Here is a 23,125-nt window from a genome sequence, read left to right as displayed (position 1 = left end):
AAGAGAAAACGATTTAAAAGCGGTAAATATGCACATGGCTGTTTCTCCTAACCAGTGGAAAAGCTGTGCGTCTCATAATTATGAGGTATGAGCTCTATTATAGCCATTAGTGGTCACATTAAATTCACCATATATTTCCTAATTTTATTCATAATTACATGCATCGTTTCTTTGAAGGCATTTTGTTTGGTTATTTAAATAAAAAAATTATTGAATTTCAATATAAAAGTGCATGTAATGAGATAAATTTGACTGTAACATAGGCAAGTAACTTGTATGTAAAGCTGACATGGTGTTTCTGCTGCTTTGACTTCATGTAATTTGCATATTCTTGATTTTCCAATATACTCTTTAATGGATCAGAAAAATAGCATTTTAATCATGCATGTTTAAAATAATTTTTAAACTATAGGAAGCATGAATGCAGTAGCTGAATGCAAAGTTTCAATCAGGGGTTAAATTTTTATGTTTTAGGAAGCTCAGGAATAAATCTGAAAGTTACTGTTCGATGTCATAAATAGAATGAATGTAGCGTTAGATTTTACATAACTACAATAGAGACCTTCATTGTAGACAGTTTTGGTTTCTGGACATGTACTTCTGTATGTTGAATAACGGATACTTCTGGTCCGCAAGAGCGGAGGGCTGTAGGTGGTAACGTAACTCTATTTCTGCTGTATATATGAACAGATCCAATAGCAATCGACTGTTTTCTGACCTGGCTTCCCAAATATGGTAGATGCCTAGCCCATGATTCCTTGCTGGTACTACACAAGATGAAATCCTAGGTGAGTTAGCACTTTAAGCTGTCTCTTAGGTTTGACAAAGTGCTCTTTTGCAAGCAATTTAGACTGACATCCTTGCACTGGGGAGAAGAGAGAACGCCTGTATGGAATTTTGGTCCTTAGAAGCCTTTAGTTGGGTTTTGTTTGCATCATCGGGATGGTGCCTTCATTTACAAATTGGCATAGCTAAGGTAAGACCCTGTCTGTCTGCTCTGTTAGTTGATGTGAACTTATAGTGATTTTTATTTATTTCATACTATGGTAAGAACTTAAAAGGAGTACACTGTTTTATATAAAAAGAGCAAATAGAAATGTAATGTGCATGATGACAAAATGCATTTCATAATGAGTACAAAGACTTTATTTCAGAGTGGATGCATTTGCATTTAAACTGTGGTATAGGACCGACAAGGTATTAATCCATACAAGGGGGGGTGCATTCTTTCAAGATTCCAAGTCAACAAAAGTGTCTGAGGCCCTGATTTGGAAGTGGAGTGATTTGTGTGCATAAAACATGCTTTCTTAACTGATGCTCAACTCCTAGGTAAGTGTAACAGCTTATCACTCGAAGGTTCTGAATTAAGGTCAGAATTTTTTTAAAGTCTAAGTTGCAAGCCAGTTCCAGACTAGATGAATCTCTCCTCAAGACTCATTGAAAAATGTTAATGGTGAAATATTATCTGGGTCCTATCCAAAGACCTGAAGCCTTTGCCCTCCTAGCAATCCTTGCAGAATCGGCAGCCAGGCTTTCATTGTTAAGCTGCTAATAGCTAACACGTTTGCCCATTCTCTCTCTGCTTCATAGAAACAACTTTTTATTCATATATATCTTCTCCAGACCTGTTAGTAGGTAGGTACATTAGGAAGAAGTGTGAAAAGTATCCGGTTCCCTAAGTTTCGGGACTTCAAAAAAACAACAAAAGTATTAGAAAAGTGTAAAAGATAACATGCAACTGCTCCCCAAAGATCTTAATTGAGAGCTACTGGCGCGGGAGGATGTGTGTGTGTTGACAGAGGTTCCCACAAGTTCTTCCCCCACAGCTGTTTATTCAGATAGCATGGGGCGCGTCATTTACATAATAAATTTTTTTTAAGCAGCTAGGTTGAGTCAGTCCAAGCAAGCTCTGCTCCCCTCAATTGTTGCATTTAAACCAATAAGGATAGGACAAGAGAATAGCTGTGGTTTGCGTTGCAAAAACAAAGCAAAACAAAAAGCCCCGAGGCTTCGTGGGCAGACCTACAAGGCTGCGCAAACAAATCGGGGGATGAGATTGTGCCGTTTCTTTGTCTAGGCGTCTCAGATGCTATCTGCCGCTGCCGTTCGCTGGGGCGCAAAGCCGTTCCCAAACAGACCGCGGCGAGCTGATGGCTCCGAGCTTGCGGCGAGGTAGCGAGTGTGCAGGGCCACTTCCGACTGGAAACCTTCCTGTGGCGGTGCGCGGTGGCGGGGTCCTTCCTGGGGAAGGTGATCACGCTCAGTCGCTCGGCTGCCGGAGACTGCAGCAGCGCCCGGGTGCCGTCCCCCGGAGCCGGGCAATCCCCGGCCTCCGCGCAACGCTGCCAGCCGCGCCGCAGCGCTGCTGAGAGCGCCCGGGTTCCCGCGTTCCTGCCCAGCAGCCAAACTATGCCAGGAATGGAGGTCTGCTAACACAGAAAACTCCAAGGAGCACACTAAACCGGTGGAGGCAGCAGATGTGCATGCTGTAAGTACAAGCTGGGTGTTTGAAAAATTGTAGTGACCAAGAACAGCTGTCCGGTGGGCAAAGCCCGAGATAACAGGAGCGCTTTTATTGGTGTTTTGATTTGTTTCCAAAGAAAAAGCATTAAGGCTTGGGGAAAATGATGACACTTAGTTCCTGGGACTTTAGTAGCCACGGGGTTCAGTCATAAAAGTGAAATTCTTACCTTTGGAAATGATTGGAGCCATTAGGATCATTAAAGGATCGTTGTAAATTAACTACTTTTGTTATGATCTTTATAAATAAGTAGAAGGCTGGGTAATGTTCTCGGAGGAAGATGACTTCATATCTTTTCTCCTTTGCTGCACTTTTCTTGGAACATTATTGTGTGGTGGTGAGCTGAGTGTTGTGTCTGTACACAGACGTATAGATGTACATATATGTAAAGTATACATATACATATAAACACATATACATATAAAGATGTACACAGTAAAGTGTACATAGTGGTGTATATTACATAGATGATTTTTTCCCCCTTAGGTTGATAAACGAGGATAGGGTCCTGATGGAAAACACAGCAGATGAACAACAAACTAACAACCATGTTTTCTAGAAAGAAGTCTTTTTGTTCCTTAACAATTTTACCAAACACTCTATTGCACAGGCTCATCTCCAGCATGGGATGCAGTCAACCTTTGCTACTCCACCTCCCTTAATGGATTTGTCCCTCTCTTGGCCCTTTATGGGATCTGAGTGCACTTGGGAGTTCAACTCCAGATTTGGAAACTTCTGGATATCTGTGTAAAAGGATTGCCCTTCAAAGTCAGTGTCTGAATTGCTAATGACTCACAGGCTTGCACATCTTGGGAGGAGGCTTGAACCTTTCAGCCCAGAATCTGCAAGAATTCAATACATTCTGAACTGTCACTGAGTTTAGACAAGTGTTTTTAAGTTTCATTTCTTAAGACGGGCACTGGTAGTTGGGAACCATGGTGCAGTTGTACAGGTTTGCAGCTGGTTTTCTAATGTGTCCTTCGGAGAAGGTTTTATTTCAAGCTCGTGTGAGTCTTTCACCTCACTGTTTAGGGTTTGGGGACACACACACATGAATACTCATGCCTTTATATGATCAAACAATTTGATATTTGACTTTCTCGATGCTTGAGTTCTCCTAAGGCCCAAAGTGTTTAGTAAGTAAGCAAGCAGCCATGGATTTTCAGCCTTTGAGAACACTTTGTGGTGACAGACACAGAACTCTAATTGAGCCACCGTTCAGCTTGGAAGTGCCAGATGAAGTCAACGTTCTGTGAATTTCACAGGCATGATAAATGATTCTTGAAAAAAAAATTTCCATTGGAGTGTAAAAATGTATTTCCTAAGAATACAATGGGAAGTAAAGAGATCCTGGCTGCGGGAACAAAATCTCTTTTTATCAGATCACCAGACAGAGTTTAGTCAGCATTGTCAATAAGTGCTAATTTTGAAAACAGTCCTTTCTCTTTAAAGCTGAAGATAGGAATGATGTGTTTCAAATACTTGTTTGTTTTTGGTTTCAGAGGGATTATGTTTTCTCATTTTCTTTAAAGGAGATAATGCAAAAAGCAATATAGGATATTACATTAAGATAATCATCACCAGCATTTGAGCGTTTAGTTTATGGAGGCTTTGATAAGGAAATAGTGCTAACACTTGACAAACAGCTACTTCTCCCTGGAAGCCCTTTCCCACTTCAGGGTGAGGTTTTTGTTTTTAAGACTTGAGGTTTGTATTTCAACACTGAGAGCTGGAAAGGCAGATGGAGGAAAAGGGCAGCAAGGCTAGATTCTGTTTAAGAAGCAGACTTCTGGGGAAGGCACTCCCCCCCCCCATAAAATACATTCTGATTAGAAAATTGCCATTGTCTTTCCAATTGGGGAGCACACAGGTTGATCTGTGTCAGACAAGCCAGCTCGCCTGCCAGCTCTCCTTAGATAGAAGTTCGGTGCTTTCACTTTGAAATTTTCTTTTCAGTCCGAAAAGAAAAAAGTTTTAAATTATAGTCATTTTATAAAAATTGCTTCTAGCAAGCGACAAAACCCCCGGAACCCCATAATTTAGACAAGTACCTGCATTCTATTTGCTCTGCGCTGCTGAGATTTAGAATCCCCTTCCATTTACAGTTTACTTTTCGCAGAACATTATTAACTTTTTGGCTTCAGACATGATCTTCTGTCAGATACTTTTGATTGGTAATTTAGCAAAGTATAATAAACAGCGCAAAAGTCATGAATTTTGTTCTGTATCCTGAGCTCTGTGGTAGGGAAAATGTGATAAAATGTGTACCTTAAGTCTTGTTTGATGATCTCTCAAAGCACGTTTGCCTTCTGGAAATAATTTCTGGGGTTGAAGAGCATGGTATTAACAGATTTAATGTGGCTATTCAATGGATTGACGAAGTACTATGTGGGGTTTAACAAAATGAGAGAGACAAATTGAACATCAACAAAAGTTACATCTGTGAAGAATTATAAATTTAATTAGAAAAAAGGCAAAGTTAAAAGACCTCATTAACTAATCAGAAGTCATAGTTACTAGTGTAGGAGTCTTGAATTTAAATTCTAAGGAACTCTGTTATCTTTTTTTTTCTTTTTATTTTCATAAGTCTGGCAATATGCTACAACTGTGAGCATGGAGGTTTTTTTTTTAAATCATCAAAATGAATGACTTTGTTGTACTATGAGATGATCATTCATAATACAATGAGTACTAATTTTGTACTCCTGAGAATATTGGAATTAAAAATAGCAGATTAGAAGACGACAAGAATTATATTAACTTTATAGAGAAAAGCAAATAAGAAACAAACTGGTGCCTAGCACAACTTTTTTAGAAACCACGAACTCCCCCTTCTATTGAGGGAAAATAGTCTTCATTAATTATTTTTGAAACGCACTGTGGTTTTCGAGTTTTAAATACAAAAACAGCTTCGTAGACTTTGCTAACATGGGAGGAAGTCGCCGTCCGTCCGAAATAGGGGTCCTTTTCCGATAAGCCATGAGAGAGTGAGGAAGCCTCGGGACTGCACTGTAATGTTGCACTGCACATAAGAAACTGAAAGCATGTGAAGTGTAGCATTTTGTAAACTGTAACTAATTTCCCTCACATCTGTGTCTAATTGTTGTCTGCATTCGCATTCTTGAGAGTAGATTTATTTTTCCTGGACCACGATGTGGGTTCAGCTGACCAGCCTAAGTGAGGATTAGTTGTTTTAAAGTTATTTTGATTAAAGAGTCATTTTTAAATACAGTAACACACAACACATGGTTTAAATAATCCTTGAGACACAAAAGAATATATCTGAAGTACACTTAATGAAAGGGAGATCGTGGGTATGGACTTTCAGAAACTGCTCTCTGAAAGTACAGTAGAAACTAGGCTGCCAGCAGAAAAGAAATACATTAGTAAGTGGCAATTTTTTTTCAGTAAGGAAATATGTTAGAATAATTCTTATTTGTAGGTTCTCTTTATTATTAAAATTATTACCAAGTTTTATTTTTTTAAAAAAAACAAAAAAACAAAACTGAGAAGCGGCAGGTTTTAAACTTCAAATATAAAGACAATGAAGTTTTCAAAAGTAAACAATGAAATAGAAATTCTGTTTCTGAGATTACGCTTCCTAGCTGATTTTACAATGGGGATGTATTTTAGCATTGCTCCGAAGTGTGCTTTAATGTACTCTTATGTCATTAGGCCAAGAGAGTTCTTAAAATGAAGTCCGTTCTCACCTATAATTTATTCCAGGTGTATAAAAGTAGGGGAATTTTATCCTTGAGATATATTGCTGCAGTTTCTAAAGGAAACCATTTAATCTTGCGTGGGAACATTAATTTAAAAAAAACCTACAGAAACCTGTTATCAAATAATGGACATCTGCAGGCATCAAAGTTACTAACTTCAGTTACTCAAATGTCTTAAAAATTGTTTTTGTCCTGCATGTGAAAACAACATTAAAAAAAAAAAAGCATACCTAGAAGTTCCATGTAACATTATCCCAAGACGTTTCGACCGTAATGATGCTTTATTCTCGCTAGAAAGGTCGTGTTTCTTAATTTCATAAATCATAATTAAAAACTAGGAGGACTCAACAGAAGATGTTTAGGTGGATAGCTTTAACGTCATCCGAGACGCTTCGGCTCTCATCTTTGTTTCGCAGCCCTAATTGATGTCAGTTCAGGTTGAATGAAGCTTCACATCAAAGATTTGGAATTCTGTGCCATTTTTAAAAGTTAGGCAGAAAGTTCCTGCCTGCCCGTCCCAGTGTTGGTGGGAGCTTGCAAGACAGCAGCAGCCGGGCTCACCTGAACCTCATTACCTGCTGGCCCCTCTAACTGCCTCTGAAGAGCAATGACTATACAACGTGGAATTAGGGAAGCTGTGCAGTGAAGTCCCCAATTCAAATTTATCTGGAAACAAACTGAACATGCAGGCTGGCTGGGCTGGTGAATTAGAGCACTCAGATGTTCATTCTAGTTCAGCCTAAAGGATGGTGTGCGCACACACACACACACACCACACTCACTCACACACACACACACACACACACACACACACACACACTTCTTTCATGTGACCAGAGTAGCTGTATAAATACTCAGTGGGTTTTCATTTGGCACAGTTAAACAAGTACAGTGCTCGGTGCTGGGCTTTGGGTATGAAAACCTGTCTTTGCCTTGCTTCTGGAGCACAGCATTGCCCGAAGCTGTTTCATGGCATCTTAAATGACAGATAGTAACCCCGGAGAAAACCATCCCGATAAGGCAAGGAAATGGTCAGGAGGCTGAGGGGGTGTGCGGGGTGCTCTAGTTCAGCTGACTAGAACAGAAGAGGAAAGAGCTGAAGATGCTGAGGGATTATTGCCTCGACTACTGACTACTGCTGCTGTTAAACACACTCGTTTGTTAATAGCTATGTTTCCCCCTTCCCAAGCACCTTTTCCAGGCTCTGGGACGAGACTGCTTTGCATGTTGATTGGGGGAGGGGTAATCCCGTTTGCAGCTGTCATAGGCCAGTGATGAATCACTGGCCGTCATTTGACTGCCTTCCCCTCCTGACAAGGGGAGGAGGAGGACAGACCTGCAGGAAGAAACAACAGTTGAGCCCTCCACTTAAAGACACTATGCCTTTGCCGGCTGCCCTGGCCTCCTTTTTCTCTTTTGGTTAAAAGTGGGCATTGTGGGGCTCAGCCATGTGCTCTGTGTAATTAAGAGCTGAGACTGAAACACAGTTAACAACCACTTCTGGTTTTCCACCCCTGGCCGCAGGTGCGAACATCTCCTACCAGTTCCCATGTTGCTCTTTCCTCAAGGTGCAGGTAAGGATTTCGTTCATATTCAACATTTTTGTAGCTTACCTTTCTGTGACCCGGATCTATTTTTGTCTAGCATTTCTTAATTATTTCTATTAATAGCAGCAGCCTGGTTTGGAAATGAGTTAGTGTGTGTGTGTGTGTGTGTGTGTATGTTGTATGTACACACGTGTACACGAGTGCACTTGTATAAAAGTAACTAGGTATCTGGGAAAGGCTTGAGAGTCTTGGTTTGAGGCGTTTGCTGACTGTGGTTAGGAGAAGTGTAGGTAGAATGATAATTAGGAATAACTGGATTTGAAATCATTTCTAGTTTGAATTCAGATACTTAAAGAAGTAAAATGCGGTAAAATGCCTCATGTGGCGCTCTTCTCCAACTGATACCAAACAGTCAATTTCAGCGTAGCCTAGAAATTAAAATGACCCCAGGTAAGATTAGGAGCATATATCAGTACTATGTATGTAAAATTGACCCCCCCACCAGATTATTATTTTTTAGAAAAAGTATATAATTATTCAAATATAGTGAATGCACGTCGGGCTTTAAAATTTGTGCTGTCAGAAGATGAAGCTGTATCTAAGCATCTAATTGGCAACTTTAAATAGTTCCTCTGTTCAGGAACAAGAGTAGTATATATAAGAAGCGTCTCGTTTCGAAATTGTCACTCTGAGTCGTGGCTATTGTGCCTTCTGCAGCAGAAGTGACTGGTGAACTTGAGGCCCTCTGGGAGGCACCGACTCCCCTTTCTGTGGCAAAAATGCAAAGTTACAGCATTGCTTAGAATTTTTTTCCCCTAAGTGACAGCTGAGGTTCTCTAAGGGCTAATGGTCCCACAGACCCTCTGTGTGCCGGCCTTATCCTTTCTCAATTGGCTACGGTGTGTGTAATCCACAGAGCAAACAAGTGGGCCAACATCCTAATGTTTTAATGCTGCACTTGTTTCAAGGGAAACAGAGAAACAGTTAAGGAGTGAGCCAGAGTAAACATATGCACCGGGACAGTCTCATTCCCTGTCACTGGGCTGCACGTTTCAAGTGCTTTGTTTGGTTTGGACCCCATTAAATCACAATTGGGTGTTAAGTTATAAGGGAGTATCCAGTGCTAATTTATTAGATGAAGCAGATTGCACCAAACAGTGTTTATTTCTATTACGTGTGTTTATGTATTTGCCTTTTTTTTTTTTTTTTTTTTTTAGGAAAATCATGCTCTGGGGGATTGTTTTAATATAAAAATGGCTGCATGTTTTCTTCTGAGTATTAAAATAGATGCTATTGTCAGACATTAGCTTATGACTTCAATTATACAAGAAGGGGAAAGCTTTTAAAAGCTGCACGTGGAGCTTTGACTCCATAGGACGAGCGATGCCTTTTCGTATTCCATGTGAGGAAAGGACTAAAGTCAGAGGCAAGGTGAACGGTCTCCGGTCTAAGAAAAGAGATACAATAGGACTTTTGTGTGTCTGTGTTTCAAAGAAGGTGTCAAGTCGTTAGCACATTAAATGGTGGTGTTATGAATTTGGTACATCTGTCACACGGAAGGTTTCTTGTCTTTAGGTCTATGGAAATGCAGGATCTAACCAGCCCGCATAACCGACTGAGTGGTAGTAGCGAATCCCCCAGTGGTCCCAAACTCGATAGCTCTCATATAAATAGCACTTCCATGACCCCCAATGGCACGGAAGGTGAGTGTCGCTCTCTTGCTGCTCTGCCCTTGTTTCTTCCCCAGTGTGTGCCTCTTGACTGCTTGTGATCTCTGCCCTTAGAGTCATCAAACTGCTCCTTCTGTTTTGAAGTGATTTGACGTAATCCGTGCTCCTCATGAATTGGGAGCTGCAGATCTCTGGATTGTCACCTTCCATAGACTGCTTTTATTTTAAGGCATATATACACATATGTATTCAAGTGTATATATGTGTAGACACAAAATGCTTTTCCCTTGGAATATCTTGTTTTGTGTTGACCTGCATGTCCCCATCCCTGTATTATTTTGCATCAAGTTCATGTATGACTACTGAAAATTTGCAATTATTTTATTTTATTTCCCATTTTGTTAGCGAACACAACCTGATCTTGAAAAATGTCAGTATCAAACTGGATGACTTTGGATCAGGAAAGCAGCTTTTTTGCCTACTATTCCTGTGGCTTTGGCCACTGCAGTATAAACAAGAAGAACCTAAAACTTAATACCTGTAAAGTATGCAAGCCTCTCTGCCAAAAATGCCTACCATTTAGTCTCTTTCGTGAAGACTGCGCAGTACATTTTAAACAGAGCGTCATAGCTATTTTAACAGAATTAGTACAGATGGATGCGTATGTGAATTGCATGTAAATAGGAACATCTACTTCAATCCATGTATATTTCAATCTAAACATAGACGGTTATGTGTATACATTACTGTCTGTTTGCACAGCTACTTAGGTGCTCTGCATATTTTTATAACTCAGATGCATGGAAGGATATAGTGTATGTTGCATTGCATTTATTTCAACTGCAGTCTATGGAAAAAGCTTTCACTGATATTGTTGCTTATTTATTTGTTACTAAACCATAGAGTATTGATGGATTCATGAAATAAATTTTATTAGAAGTTCAATGGATTATCCATGCTAGAATACCATTCATAGATAAATCCTTATCTTTCAATTCCCCAATAATAATGATCTTTTATCTCAGATTTTAAAAAAGTAGAAGCATATTTAAGTTGAATGTAATTATTATCATATTAGTGTGATATTTGAGTATGTCTCTGGGAAAGCCTTTTAAAGCTTATAAACTTCATCACAGATAAAGCCAAAATCAGTTATTTCAGATAGAAGGTATCTTGATTTTTCAACCAGTAGTCATGTTTTTTCTGTTCAGCTGTTCTGTAGCTTTCTTCCCAAGTAAATATACTCCTGTACAGTGTTTGTGGAGAGAGGCTGCTGTCAAGAGGAGAAACTTTGTGTTGATTCAGCAACATGGCTAATCTCTGGATAACCCAGCTTTCCGCTGGAAACTTCTAGTCACGTCAATCATTAATCAAACTGAAATCTCCACAAAAGCAATTTTCACCTCTAAGTAGAGTGTATAGTGCCCGAGTGGTAAGAGCAAATGGTCAGTCCTGCTTCATCTCTTGCTTGAATCCGCCTGCAGGCGGAAGCCAGTCAGCACAGACAAGGTCTGGAGACAGTCCTACAGCCCACCACAGGGTCCTCCTCAGCTGGGTCCAGTCCATCATCAGGGTGCTGGGCAGCCAGTGAAAGGCTCTACATACAAACCTATCACTGGTAAGCTCAAAGAGATAGCCACTTAAGCACAGAAGGCTAAACCTACTAAACTATTTTAATTCATAAAATGTACCAATATATGTGAGGAGGAAGAATTATAAAATAATAGCCTTTTGTGTATGATGCAGGGAAATAGGAGCAAGACCTTTTCATCTTTTGAACATGTTACGCAAGCCACCTTCTCCAAGAAGAGCCACCTCCTTTTTAAACAGAGTGCCAATATGTGTGAGGAGTTCCCTTGGATGGTTTTATGTGAATGAGATGTGGTTTGGTTTTGGAAAATGGGGAGCACCAACATGCTTCTAAATATTTATATTTCATACCTTGCTATTGCTTCTATAGTCAGAAACATATTGCATTTTGTAATATTTTATGCAGTTAAAATTAGCTTGAAATAGTCCAATTTTTTATAATTGCATAGACACTTAAAGAGCAATTTTTCTTTCGTCTTCCCTCTCTTCCTCCTTCTCTCCATCCCTCCCTTTTTCCTTACTTTCCTCTTTCCTTCTTTTCTTTTGTCTTCTTTGGTTTTCTGAAACAGGGTTTCATTATGTAACTCTAGCTGTTCTGGAAGTCACTATGTAGACCAGGCTGGCCTTGAACTCACAGATCATTCTGCTTCCTTGCCTCCTGAGTGCTGGAATTGAAGGCATGCATCACTACCCCTAACTCTTAGAGGTCATTTCTTACTTTAAAAAAAAAAAAAAGTTACTTATGCAGACTCTGATGATGCAGTACAACCTCAGCAGTAGGAAGTTGGAGACACCAAATTTCAGCCCTGGAAGTGAGTTCAAGGCCAGCTTGGACTACAGGAGACCCTGTCTCAATGATAAACACACACACACACACACACACACACACATTTTGATGGTTAAGGTGCAGTCGGATCAGAAACAAACCTAGAGGGTCTTACATACGTTATTCAGAGCACTAACGGAATATTTTTGTCAGCTCACTGGAAAACTTAGAATATTTTTAAGCATAAATAAAGCTTCAAATTATAGACCTGAATTTTCCTCATGATTCATGTTGTATGATTTTACATCCAGACATATCAAAAAAGTTCTAGATTTGTTTGTGAATCAAGTTATCATGTTCCTCTCCTGCCCCGTCATTTTCTTGTTTCATTTCTCTTACCACAGGAATTGTGCTTACAATTAGTAAACTTATTAACTTCTGGCAAACTTCCCTGCAATATAAGTCATTATAAATTTCCTATTTTTTTTTCCTTTGAGGTATGATTTAGTTCGAAACCTGAAGTGTTTATCAATGAATTAGAGGATCAGGAAGAAAAGAAAGAAATTCATTAAAACTAACCACTAAAATATCATCCCCCTTCATTCCATAGCAAATACTTCAGTTCTCTGTACACACACACAAAGCACACATACACACTGTGATAAATATTTAAATGACGTCTCAGCAACCGATTGAAAATAATCTCAGCTCAATTTAAATTGATTAAATGACCTGCCAAACTTCCATATAGTGTAAAGTTGATCTTTGGCTGAATTTACGGAATTCAGTTTTTGGCTGAATTGGGTTGTCTTCTCTCACTCAGAGCTAATTATTAAACTTCCTGCCACCACTTGTCTATATCACAAGGCTAAGAAAACAGAAAATTTCCTTTATTAAAAAAAAAAAACATAGCTCCATCTTAAGAACAAACAAGGAGAGAATATAATTGAGAAGCAGAGATATTAACTTTCTTCTGAAGTCTGCTGCCTGCTTCTTCTAGGTTTCCATGTTCATGGACTCTCCACTCAGGGGCTAGTGTCTGTCTCCACTCAGGGGCTAGTGTCTGTCTCCACGGTCCATCTTAGGGATCTAGACAGAAACCCACCAAGCTCCAGCCTCAAGAGCTGCACGTTTTAGTTTTCCAAACATTTGTTCTTGAGTTATAACAGTTGAAGGCTGCACGCTTGAAAACGTTTAGCTCTTTGTATTTCTTTAACACCAGCATTTCTCGCTCTTCTTGCCAGTCACTGCTGCTGTTATCCGGCTTCTAAGCCTTTGAAACGTAGGACACAAGTAGGTAAAGACATCTAATTAGCGGCCAGTGAGCGCTTGACAGGCAGTGGGAAAGCATTGTTGGGAAAGACAGGTTTCCAGTGGAGTCAATGGATATTTCGGTTAGTGCTGAACAGGTTCACCCAGGAGACAGTAATGAATGGGTAAAAGCATGTATGATCCTGAACATTCTCCCCTAGTCCTTGAATGGTCTTCTGTGGTACAGTGGAAGAGAAATTTCTGTCGGAGACATTAAAATACCACCTCCCTTCACTGGATAGCAAATACTCAGTTCTCTGTATGCACACGCACACGCACACACACACACAAACACACACACATGCACACACACACACATACACACACCATGATAGATATTTCAATGCAGCATCCTAAATGAAAGTAGTCCCAGCTCAACTGAAATCAATTAAATGATCAGCAAAACTTCCATGCAGTTTGCTGTTGGCTGTGGCTGAGTTTACGTGACTTGTCTGTTGCTATGTTAGAGCATAATGTTGAAGAAATAGGCTTTTGGGTAAGGTTATCTGGATATCAAAGTGTCCAGTGTTAAAGAAAGGGAGGCTTCCTTGTGTGGATGTGGGTGTGTGCGCGCATGCACAGGCTTATGCTGTGAAAGCCTTTTGTTGAACTTCTGGTGTGAGAAGTCATTACAATCTGCTTTTCTTCTGGACTCGGAGCCATTGCAGTCAAAGGATTTTTATTTACACACCTAATTAGGGCATTGTTTGCAAAGCAGGGATCCCCCCCCCCCTTTGTTTCTTCTGATTGTCTTAAATTCACAAGGGCTTGAGATTGATGAGTTCTATACTGCCAATTTGAGTGTTTATTTTTGGTTGGTTGGGGCTGGGGAAGGGGAAAAAGGCTCAAAGTGGAGCTCAGACCTGAAATTCTCAGCTTTCTCTGTTGTACCTGTCCATTCAGATGCCAGCATCGGGAACTTCCCCTGAAACAGACGGGTGTGTTTTTAAAAGTGATGTAAAAGCAGATGGAGCTGGAATTCTCACTGCCATTCACCTCAGGAATTCCTACAGTAATTCAGATAGTAATTTCCAATTGCTGTATCAGATTTCCAAGGTTGTGATCTTGAATTAGGTGGCTAAATTGCCTGCATTTAAAATTTATTCAGTTGTGATTTGCATATTTTAGGGTAGTAGATTAATTCAATTGCCCACACTTATATTACCAGAATCTATTCTGAAGGAGTTTTGTCATTTCTACAAAGCTTAGAGCACTAGCAAATTATTGGAATTAGTTTTCTTCTATATTTTGTTTCAGTAAAATATAGTTCTGGTTGATGAGAATATCTCATTTAAAGTCTTCTAAACCAAGTGAGTGTGTACAGTTAGGGTTTGAATTGGCAATATTTGTGTATCTGTGCTTGAATATTCTGATGTCATTAAAAAGATGTTAATCTAATTTCACCCTTGTTTACATTCTACACTTAATTCAGTTTCTGCGAGATTATGGGACACTCTGAGGAAAGGCATTCGTAAAAACAGTTACAACATTGGCTTCTTAGAAATGACTCTAAAGCAAGAGCTATAAAGGAATAAAATAATGAGTTAGAATTTAATACTTGCTGTGTGTTATATACATGGAAATAATTCTCACATGTCTGTTAATAATAAAAATAGCTCCTAAAGATTATGTTGTTGGCCATTGCACTGACTGTTCACCACATTTTGTTTTATTAAATCTTCAGAAAATTCCTGGAGCTGGCCAGGAGGATGGTTAAGAGTGTGGGTTTGAAGCCCCGTTGCAGAGTATGCCAGCTGCAGGAACTGGGACAGATGAGCTATCCTGTGACTCAGTTTCCTCATCAGTCAAATGAGGGAAAGAGCAGATCTCACATTAGGCTCGCCATGAGCATGTAATGCAAACCTCGTGGCATATTTGGAACGTTCTAAGCAAGACCTTACTGTATCTATTAATATTAACTGCTAGGCCATATGTAAACAATAGTCACTTCTATGGTACGATTCCTGTTTTACAAAGAAAGCTGTAAAAAGTTAAGCGCCAAGTTTCAGGGCACATAACTTGTAATGAGGACCATTGGAATCTGTACTCGTTCTTGCAGAACTGCTGGAAGAATCCAATGTCCAGGTTTTGAAGCACTGTGTTTTTCTCCGAAGAGAGCATATGCTCTTTCTCACTAATGTCTTTCTCAACACTTTCATCTGAAGTGTCGGAGTCCGTAGCCACGCTAGTGCCTTCAGCGTGGATCATGTCAACAACGGACTGCACACCAGTTGAGGGTGGAGACTTTTGATAGAAAATGACCGTCATGATAAGGATGACTGCCCAGGCTAGCTGTGTCTGCGACCTTGTGTGTGATTGTGGGAGATTTCTTCTCGGTCCACACACGCCTAGCACGTTGCTTCAGTTGCTTACCTTCGGAAGAATGATCTCTAACTAGGTTTCAAAGCTTTCAACGTAATTATAATTCTATTGGCTGGCCTCCCGCGCCCTTTAAGCCTCTTGGCGATGAAAAGGCAACGGGAAGTCATCCCTGCTTCTCGTTAAAATGGCCGTGATTAGATGCTCATTTGTGAAATTCAACGAACACTTTTGCTACTGCTTGGAGTAATTATCTTCTGCTCCGGGAAATATTTTTCAGTGAATAGTGAAGTGGATGGTCCCATGGCTTTTGGCTTTGAGAATCAGATGTGGACATATTTGTTAAGGAGGCCACAGGAGCAGTTAGAAGTTATATGTGGTTGGAAGAGGGAAAATGGCTTAGTTCAGAGGACTGAGTGGGTGGCATGTGTGGACCACTGGGGCACAGTCTGTTTTCACCCATCGCCTGTTAATAAACCAGCTCTGTTCTAGTAAGGCAGGGATTCGGATGCTTGTTGCTGGGAATAGGCCCAGGTTCCCAAGTAGTTAGTAAGTAGATTCAGATTGCACTCAGTTCTTCAGTTGCTAATAGGGACTCAGAACACCGCGACACCTCTACCCTGGTTTTCCTGTGTGAGCAAAAGTGCATCTGCCCCCAAACATCTTGCCTTCTGGTGCCTTTAAGGAATGCAGGTGAACTTTTCAGCAAATCCACGCCTGTTTTAAGTAATTCCTGATTTCTTATATTGTCCAAGGATGCTTTGACAAACAGCAAGTATGAAGTATGTGTACACGTATGAATATTGTAGAAACAGCCTACAATATTAATTTTCCTCTAGTTGAATACACAAATTTAATATGAAAGAGAACAGCCTATACAAAAAATTTCCATTTTGCTGTTTTTAGTTTGTAAAGGGATAACGGTTACCTCTCTTCTAATTCTGCTTGGTAACTGGAAGATTCCACCCTTATGAAGAGAGACCCTAAGCTAGGAAAAGCTAACCAAGGATTTCTATGCTCTTTTCAGGACCTCAAATGTTTGTAAGTGAAAATTCAGTGTGATTATGTTTGTGACAACTGGCTGTATTTGCAGATTTTCTTTTGTAGTTTTATTGTATGTCCCCCCCTTCTCTCTCTCTCTCTCTCTCTCTCTCTCTCTCTCTCTCTCTCTCACACACACACACACACACACACACACACACATACACACACAAATGGTAAGCTTAGTAGCCAGCATTCCACAGAAGGGTAAGGAAATACTCTCCACAATAGACATTGGAAACATTTTTTCCTGTAAAATGAAGCAAAACTTTGAGCTGTTTCCCAATCCTACCATTGTGCTGATCAATAATAAGGGAGATTTTTAAAGGAAAAATTATGAACTGAATTGTCTGAGTTCTTAACACCATGAGACCATTATGATACCCGCTAAATATTCAGTCATCTCGTTCTCCAGATAATTCTGAAGATGAGGTTTATGCACCTGGATCGAAAGCAGTTACGTGACATTCCCACAGCACACGTGCTGTGTTAGTCAGGAGATGCAGAAACATGCCATGGTCGCCTCAGACGCTGCATTCTTGTTCCCCAGCTTGTGGGCTTTGCCACAGCTCAGCTCCAGTTACTGGATGGAAAACCTCATTCTTGCTGAAATTCTTTACCTGCTTCAAGAATTTTTTTATATCACCTTATTGAAGATTATGGCCCAGATGAAAGGGCTATCATATCTGCATTTTTTCCTTTGCCCAGCGAAGCCCCTGAGCTCCTTGAAGGCAAGATAGACTTGTTCACTGTCCTTGGCATCTGGCAACTTTGGCAACAGGTATTTGTTGAATGAATGCCCTTGTTACTAAGTAAATCTTGTAAATGAGGCATTACAGGAGCAGGGCATTCATTCATATTAATTATAGGAGCAGGGCACCCATTCATATTACTTATAACGCATTAACTATTCAAGAAATTATTTAAAGCTTCATTTTTCAGTTCTTTGGAAAGTACTTTTCACGGACCAGTTCACAGCGAGGTTATATGCTCTCCATTCTGTGAACAGCACAGTGAGCGTCTCTGGTAGCTTTTGATTTGAGCTACCCTAGCTGACCTGCAGTTGACCTAAAAGAACTTACTATTTCACAATAGAACTACTGGACTTTGAATTTTAGCAGTGATGAAGCAGCTCCCCCTAGTATGACAAGATTGAGTGATGCTACCATAAGGCTGCTGGTGAGCATAGGCTTAGCATCCTTAAAATATGGCAAAAATAATAAGAGGCTAATTGTTTTGGAAAGAAATTACATTTTTATTACTCTTGTTTGTCCTACCTCCTTCTTAAGATGTTCAGTCATGTTAGAAACTGAAACGAACAAACAAACCTAACAATCACTGCAGTCACATTAAGTAGAAAATATTAAAGTTATGACCTTGTGTTTGCATTTAGGAAAGCGAGTTCAATCTGTGGCCAGTGTGCAATATTTTCCAGATTCCAAGGTATAGAACACAAGTAAAATTTTATATTATACATTATTTGTATGTTCCCATTTGTTTTTAAAACTACTCACATAGAATACATATAATAAGACACCTGTCCAAATCATTTCCATGCTTGTGATTTACATGTTCTGTATGTGAACTTTAAACAGGAAACCAATAAGTTGTGAGTTTTTCATCTTTTTTAAAAAACTTTTTTTTAATTTTATTTTTTTCAAAAATTTTAAGGCAGAGAACAACTAAAGGAGACCTAATACAGCCACAGTTCAGTTGGTGTAGAGTGCTCTGTGTGCCTCTGTCTCTTGTGTGCAGCTGTATGTGTCTGTGTGCTGAGTACAGAACACAGAGTAAAGAGAGATGACACCAAAGGGACAGGTTGAGAGGATGGCATAGGCTCTGGGTAACTCGGGCAGTAACTAGAAGAGTGCTGTGCCCGGGTGTGTGTTTTAAGTCACACACCTAAGTAGTGTGGGCAGTGAGAGAGGACTCTGGGGCAGAGGTGGTGATGGTAATTGTCTGAAGCCATGATACTTGTTTATGTAGTATAATCTCAGCACCAATCTCATCTTTGCCTTGAGAGATAAATGGGACAAGAGTAAGCCTGAAGATGCTGGAAACTGGCGTTCTATGATGCGAGAGTATATCTTTTACAGTCAGACTCAATGGGGCTCGGAGTCTCAGTTCAGCTGCTTGTGTTCCGTGTATCAAAGGTAGATTTTCAGAGGCAGCAGGGCAGGCTGCAGGGGTGTTGGGGCCAGGCTGCCTCCACTGGAAGCCAGGCTCAGTCAGTCTCCAGCAAACCAGTGCAATACCTCCTGGCCTTTGCTTTGGGCCTGTGCAGTGGAGATGATGGCGGTGCCTCTGGGGTGGGCCAGTAGATTGAAGCCAGTCTGCCTCTTAGGCAATGCTTCTGTACCTTGGCTATTCCTGTTACCTTCAAGCCTTCATTGTGCAAGGGGGATTAGCCATTTATTCTTGGTGATAGGACAGTTAGTCTATCCAAAGTACTGAGAACAATTACTGGCATCTGCTACATGCTCAAGACAGGGCAGCTCCTATGAAATAACGCTGAATGTTGTCGTTTAAGGAGGCATGTCCCTTGGAGCTGATAGAGCAGTGTCTTGTCTCCATAGGCGGTAGGCATGTTTGCTCCTGTGCTGGGCTCTCGATGTCACTGAACAGCTTTTGGAGGTACTCAGAGTGCTTGGTGAGCTCAGTAGCCCTTAGTTCAGACTGAGTTTGGGAGAGGTGCATGTCTGGGTGCTCCTGGGGCCCAGCAGAAGACAGGAAAGGGGTACTAATCATTCGGTGGGTTGATTGCATTTTGAACAAATAAAACATTTTCCCATATTGGTATGATTGAGGTTCTGAGTCTGTGCCAGCTCATCTGCTTCCAATCTTCAAACACTGGTTGATGTTACCATCTGCTAATTTGCAGCACATACTGATACGCTTCTCCTTGGTGCCCTGGTCTCTGCAGACCAGCCTGTTTAGTGCCCCTCTCCGATTATTGCAGTCTATACAGAAAAATGCTCCAAGATGAGCAAACTCTACGGGGGGAACATTAGGCTCTTTGGCAGGTTTATAAGGGAAATTAATTGCCACGGCGAGAAACTAGCTTTGTGATCTTGGCTGTTACTTAGCATCTTTAGGCTGCAAGTTTCGTGTCTTTGAAAGGAAACAAGTAAAACATAGGCCCTTTGAGCTTGCCATGGGGAGTAAAGGAGCTGCGGCTTGCTTGTAAAATGTTCAGTGTGTACTGGCCACACAAGGGGTGCTGAACACATAAAAACTGTGCAATAAGCTATCACTCCTCCATTCTAAAAGCTACATAATGCATTGTTTATTTCAGAAATGGAAACTGCTGCATTACTAAGTTCTTAGATATTTTTTTTCTTTTTTACCTTTGTGCCACGTTTCCCTTCGAGGAAGCTAAAAATATTTAGCTCCCACTGTGATTTCTAAATGCTGGTGTCTGTTAGAAATCTTTGGAAGTCACATTTAAAACCTGCACCCTTCACTATGGATAACTGCACTGAAAAGAAGAAAGAGGTGTAAACAAACACGGATGCCGGTGACGTGAATGATGGAATGGTTAGAAGGAATCGGCCACACATGTCATTTATCTGGGAATAGAAAAATGAGCATTTTGTTTGTTTGCTCGAACAGATATAGAAAAGTCTTCTAGCTCAGTCACAATGGCACAGGAGTAAAACATCAGTTAACGACCCCAAACGGTAGGTTTCTGGTGATTTATCCGATGGTCCTCCCAGCTGTTCTGCACTATGGTAAATGTCATCTTACCATATTGAGACAGAAGATTAACAATCATATTTTTCATTCCTCCTGTGCATAAAGCACTCTGGAGTGTAGAAGTTAGACTGTGAAGGTCAGCTGACCCTCTGCCGCAAGTAGCTCAAGGTCTGATTGAGAGAGATACAAATTCTACCTTTTTGGCAAAAAATCTAAAAGACAATGATATTGCAGAATAAATTTTGGGGACTGGGACCCTCAGCCCATGACTTAGGGTTCCCTAGGAGAAGGAAAGTAAGTGCTGAAGGTGAGAAAATTATTTTGTGCATAATGCTTTGTGTATTTGTATATTTGGCAAGAACATTCGTGAGTCACATGCACAATGTTTTCATATGTGAATTTCCACAGCATTTGTTCCGATGCAAAGCTTTTGTCATTGATGTCACAGTAGGTTTGGTCACCAAGGCCTTTCCCTCTTCATCCACAGATTAGTAAGAAACTATCACTGAGTTCTGAAATATTTTGGTGTCAGAAAAAAAAGGGCTTCATTCTTAAGAAGGTTAGAAGCCACTAGTGCAAACAAAAGTGCCCTCAGAGTTCCGAAGAAAGGGCTCTTCAGCCTGCTAGACTCTGGCCGGGCTTCAAGGAGGAGGTGGAATCTGAGCTGAGTCAGGAACCCGGTAGTCTGCATAGGTCGAGAGGAGCTGGAATGCATGCTAAATGAGGGAGACTGAGGAACAAAGGTAGGATAGTTTGGGGGACCATGAGGAGACTGGGTGAGCCGAAGAAGGAATTGATGAGATAAGGTCAGGGGAGTCTCCTGGAGCCAAACTGTGGAGGACCCTGAGCATCAGGCTGGGCTGGTAGGAGAAGCCAGGGAATATTTGGAGAAGGGGACCGGCACTGTGAAAGTGTTTCAGGTGTTAGTCTGGCACCATGACCCGGGAGTGCTTGGCTTGAGAGGGAGTGAGCTCCCAGTATAGGGTCAGTCTGTTCAAAATGGATGTGTTGGGAACCTGAGCCAGGACAGGAATGACAGATGCAAAAACAGCCAACTAGAGTTGTAGACAACTTTGCAAGGGAGTCTACGTTTACTGTTTCTTATTAAAAGAGGGCCGCTAGCCTCCCTCTGCATAATAACACTCTAATATGCTCACTTTTCTGTGAACAACAGGTTTTGAATTTTCCTACCGTTCTTCTTGACCAGGTGTGTTGATTAGATTTTCATTATGATGATTATTATCATTATCATTATTTCATTACTAATTGCCTAACACAAGTAGCTGAAAGGGCGAGAGATTATAGTTTGACTTATAATTTCAAAGGTTTCATTTTTGTGGTCATCTGGCTGCATGTACCTGAACTCGAGGTGAAAGAAAGCATCATTGTGTAAGAACATGCTGCAGCAAAGTTATTTCGGTCATGGTGGTCATGAGGCCACCATGGTCAGGGAAGTGACAAGAAACATCTTTCCAGAGCAGACCCCCACCCTCCTTCTTCATCCATCTAGACCCCACTTCTTACCTCCCACCACCCCAATAATGCTGCAGTATTATAAACCTACCAGGGGACTGACTAATGTGTTGATTGGTTTGAGTCCTCAGAATATTGTCTTTTCCCAGAAGTCCATCTGCTGGAATCCAAATACTCAATCCATGAGCCACTGGTACACACTATATGCCATGTGGATGCTATGTTCAAGTTTGGTAATTGTGGTTTACTTTTTATAAGGTCATGCAGGCTACTTTGAAGAGTTAATTTATTTCTCCCCTCTTGGGAGACAGAGAAGATGACTTATTTAAGGATATCAAGTTGTAGTCTCAATCCAAAGAAATTTCCTATTTTCTAAATGAGAGTTAATCAAAAAGAATGCATTGACTTTGTAGGTATATAAAGTTTTGGATAAAGAAAAATAACATGGCAGGTTAATGTAACTCAAAGATGTGTTTTTAAAGTCAGGCATATAAAAACGTAAACATTTAGGAATATTTTCCACTTTTCATTGACCATGTACCAATTTTGCTCATTTTTCACCATTTTTCATTTTGTGTTAAATTGTTTCTTTTGGAACAATTTGGTATAGTTTTCTTTTTTTAAAAAAAATGTATTTTCACTTCACCCTGTGGTTTAAGAAAAAGACTCCTTAAATGGATAAGTGCTGTTGTCATTGAATCAGAACCAGTACACGGTTGTGCTTGTCCATTATTTGCCTGTCTCCTTACTAAGTCAAGAAGGGCACTCTCTATCCAAACAGAAACCCAAAGATATCATTTGATGATAATGAAACAATATTCATTTGACAAATAAATTCAAAATGACTCAAGTGTTTTATGTGTGTCCCATCCATGCACTACTTTGGTGAAAAAAGCTGTGTCTAAGTTCCTGGAGTGATCATTTGGGAGGACTAAAAGCTATTTGAGATTTTAGTGGTATTGATAATTACCTGAGCAGTGTGCTTAATGGTTTCAGTTCATTGAAACCTGTCTTCAGGTAACATGCATTCATCTGTTTATTCTACAACTGCTGGATTCTGTGTACCAAGTACTGACCAAAGTTGTGTAAAGATAGAACAACTTAAAAATGCTTCTCCTAGCTGGTCAGTGGTGGCGCACACCTTTAATTCCAGCCCTCAGGGGGCAGAAGCAGGCAGATCTCTGTGAGTTCGAGACCAGCCTGGTCTACAAGAGCTAGTTCCAGGACAGGCTCCAAATCTACAGAAAAACCTGTGTCCGAAAAACAAGCAGACAAACAAACAAAAAGCTTCTCCTGCTATGAAAATAGTTATCATACATCAAAATGTTTAAGACTATGAAATATGAAGTGGGATAAAAGAGGATACACATGGAGGTAAATAAGTATTATATCTATTCTAAATATTATACATTCTAAATATGTGTATATTCTATATATCATATACAACATATATTTTATAGGTAATATAC

At 40.3% G+C, this 23,125-nt stretch overlaps 1 protein-coding gene across 5 annotated transcripts in view; it reads left to right on the top strand.

Moving 5' to 3' along the window:
- The first annotated feature begins 2,255 nt into the window (after positions 1–2,255).
- The window catches only part of Eya1 (EYA transcriptional coactivator and phosphatase 1), a 141,008-nt gene continuing 120,138 nt past the window's right edge, over positions 2,256–23,125 (top strand). For 2 of the 5 annotated variants that reach the window (XM_057790683.1, XM_057790682.1), the window contains exons 1-3: positions 2,256–2,488; positions 7,768–7,817; positions 9,366–9,493. In XM_057790683.1, coding sequence (XP_057646666.1) covers positions 9,370–9,493 — 124 coding nt within the window. In that variant the 5' untranslated portion in view covers positions 2,256–2,488; positions 7,768–7,817; positions 9,366–9,369. Of the gene's footprint in view, positions 2,489–7,598; positions 7,818–9,365; positions 9,494–23,125 lie in introns of those variants that run through there. The other 3 variants (XM_057790681.1, XM_057790680.1, XM_057790679.1) reach the window with 2 other exon arrangements.

Source organism: Chionomys nivalis, chromosome 16 (assembly GCF_950005125.1).
Source record: "Chionomys nivalis chromosome 16, mChiNiv1.1, whole genome shotgun sequence".
NCBI classification, from domain to species: Eukaryota; Metazoa; Chordata; class Mammalia; order Rodentia; family Cricetidae; genus Chionomys; species Chionomys nivalis.
The sequence above is the reverse complement of the archived record's forward strand: the minus strand, read 5'-3'. Positions and strand labels throughout refer to the sequence as shown.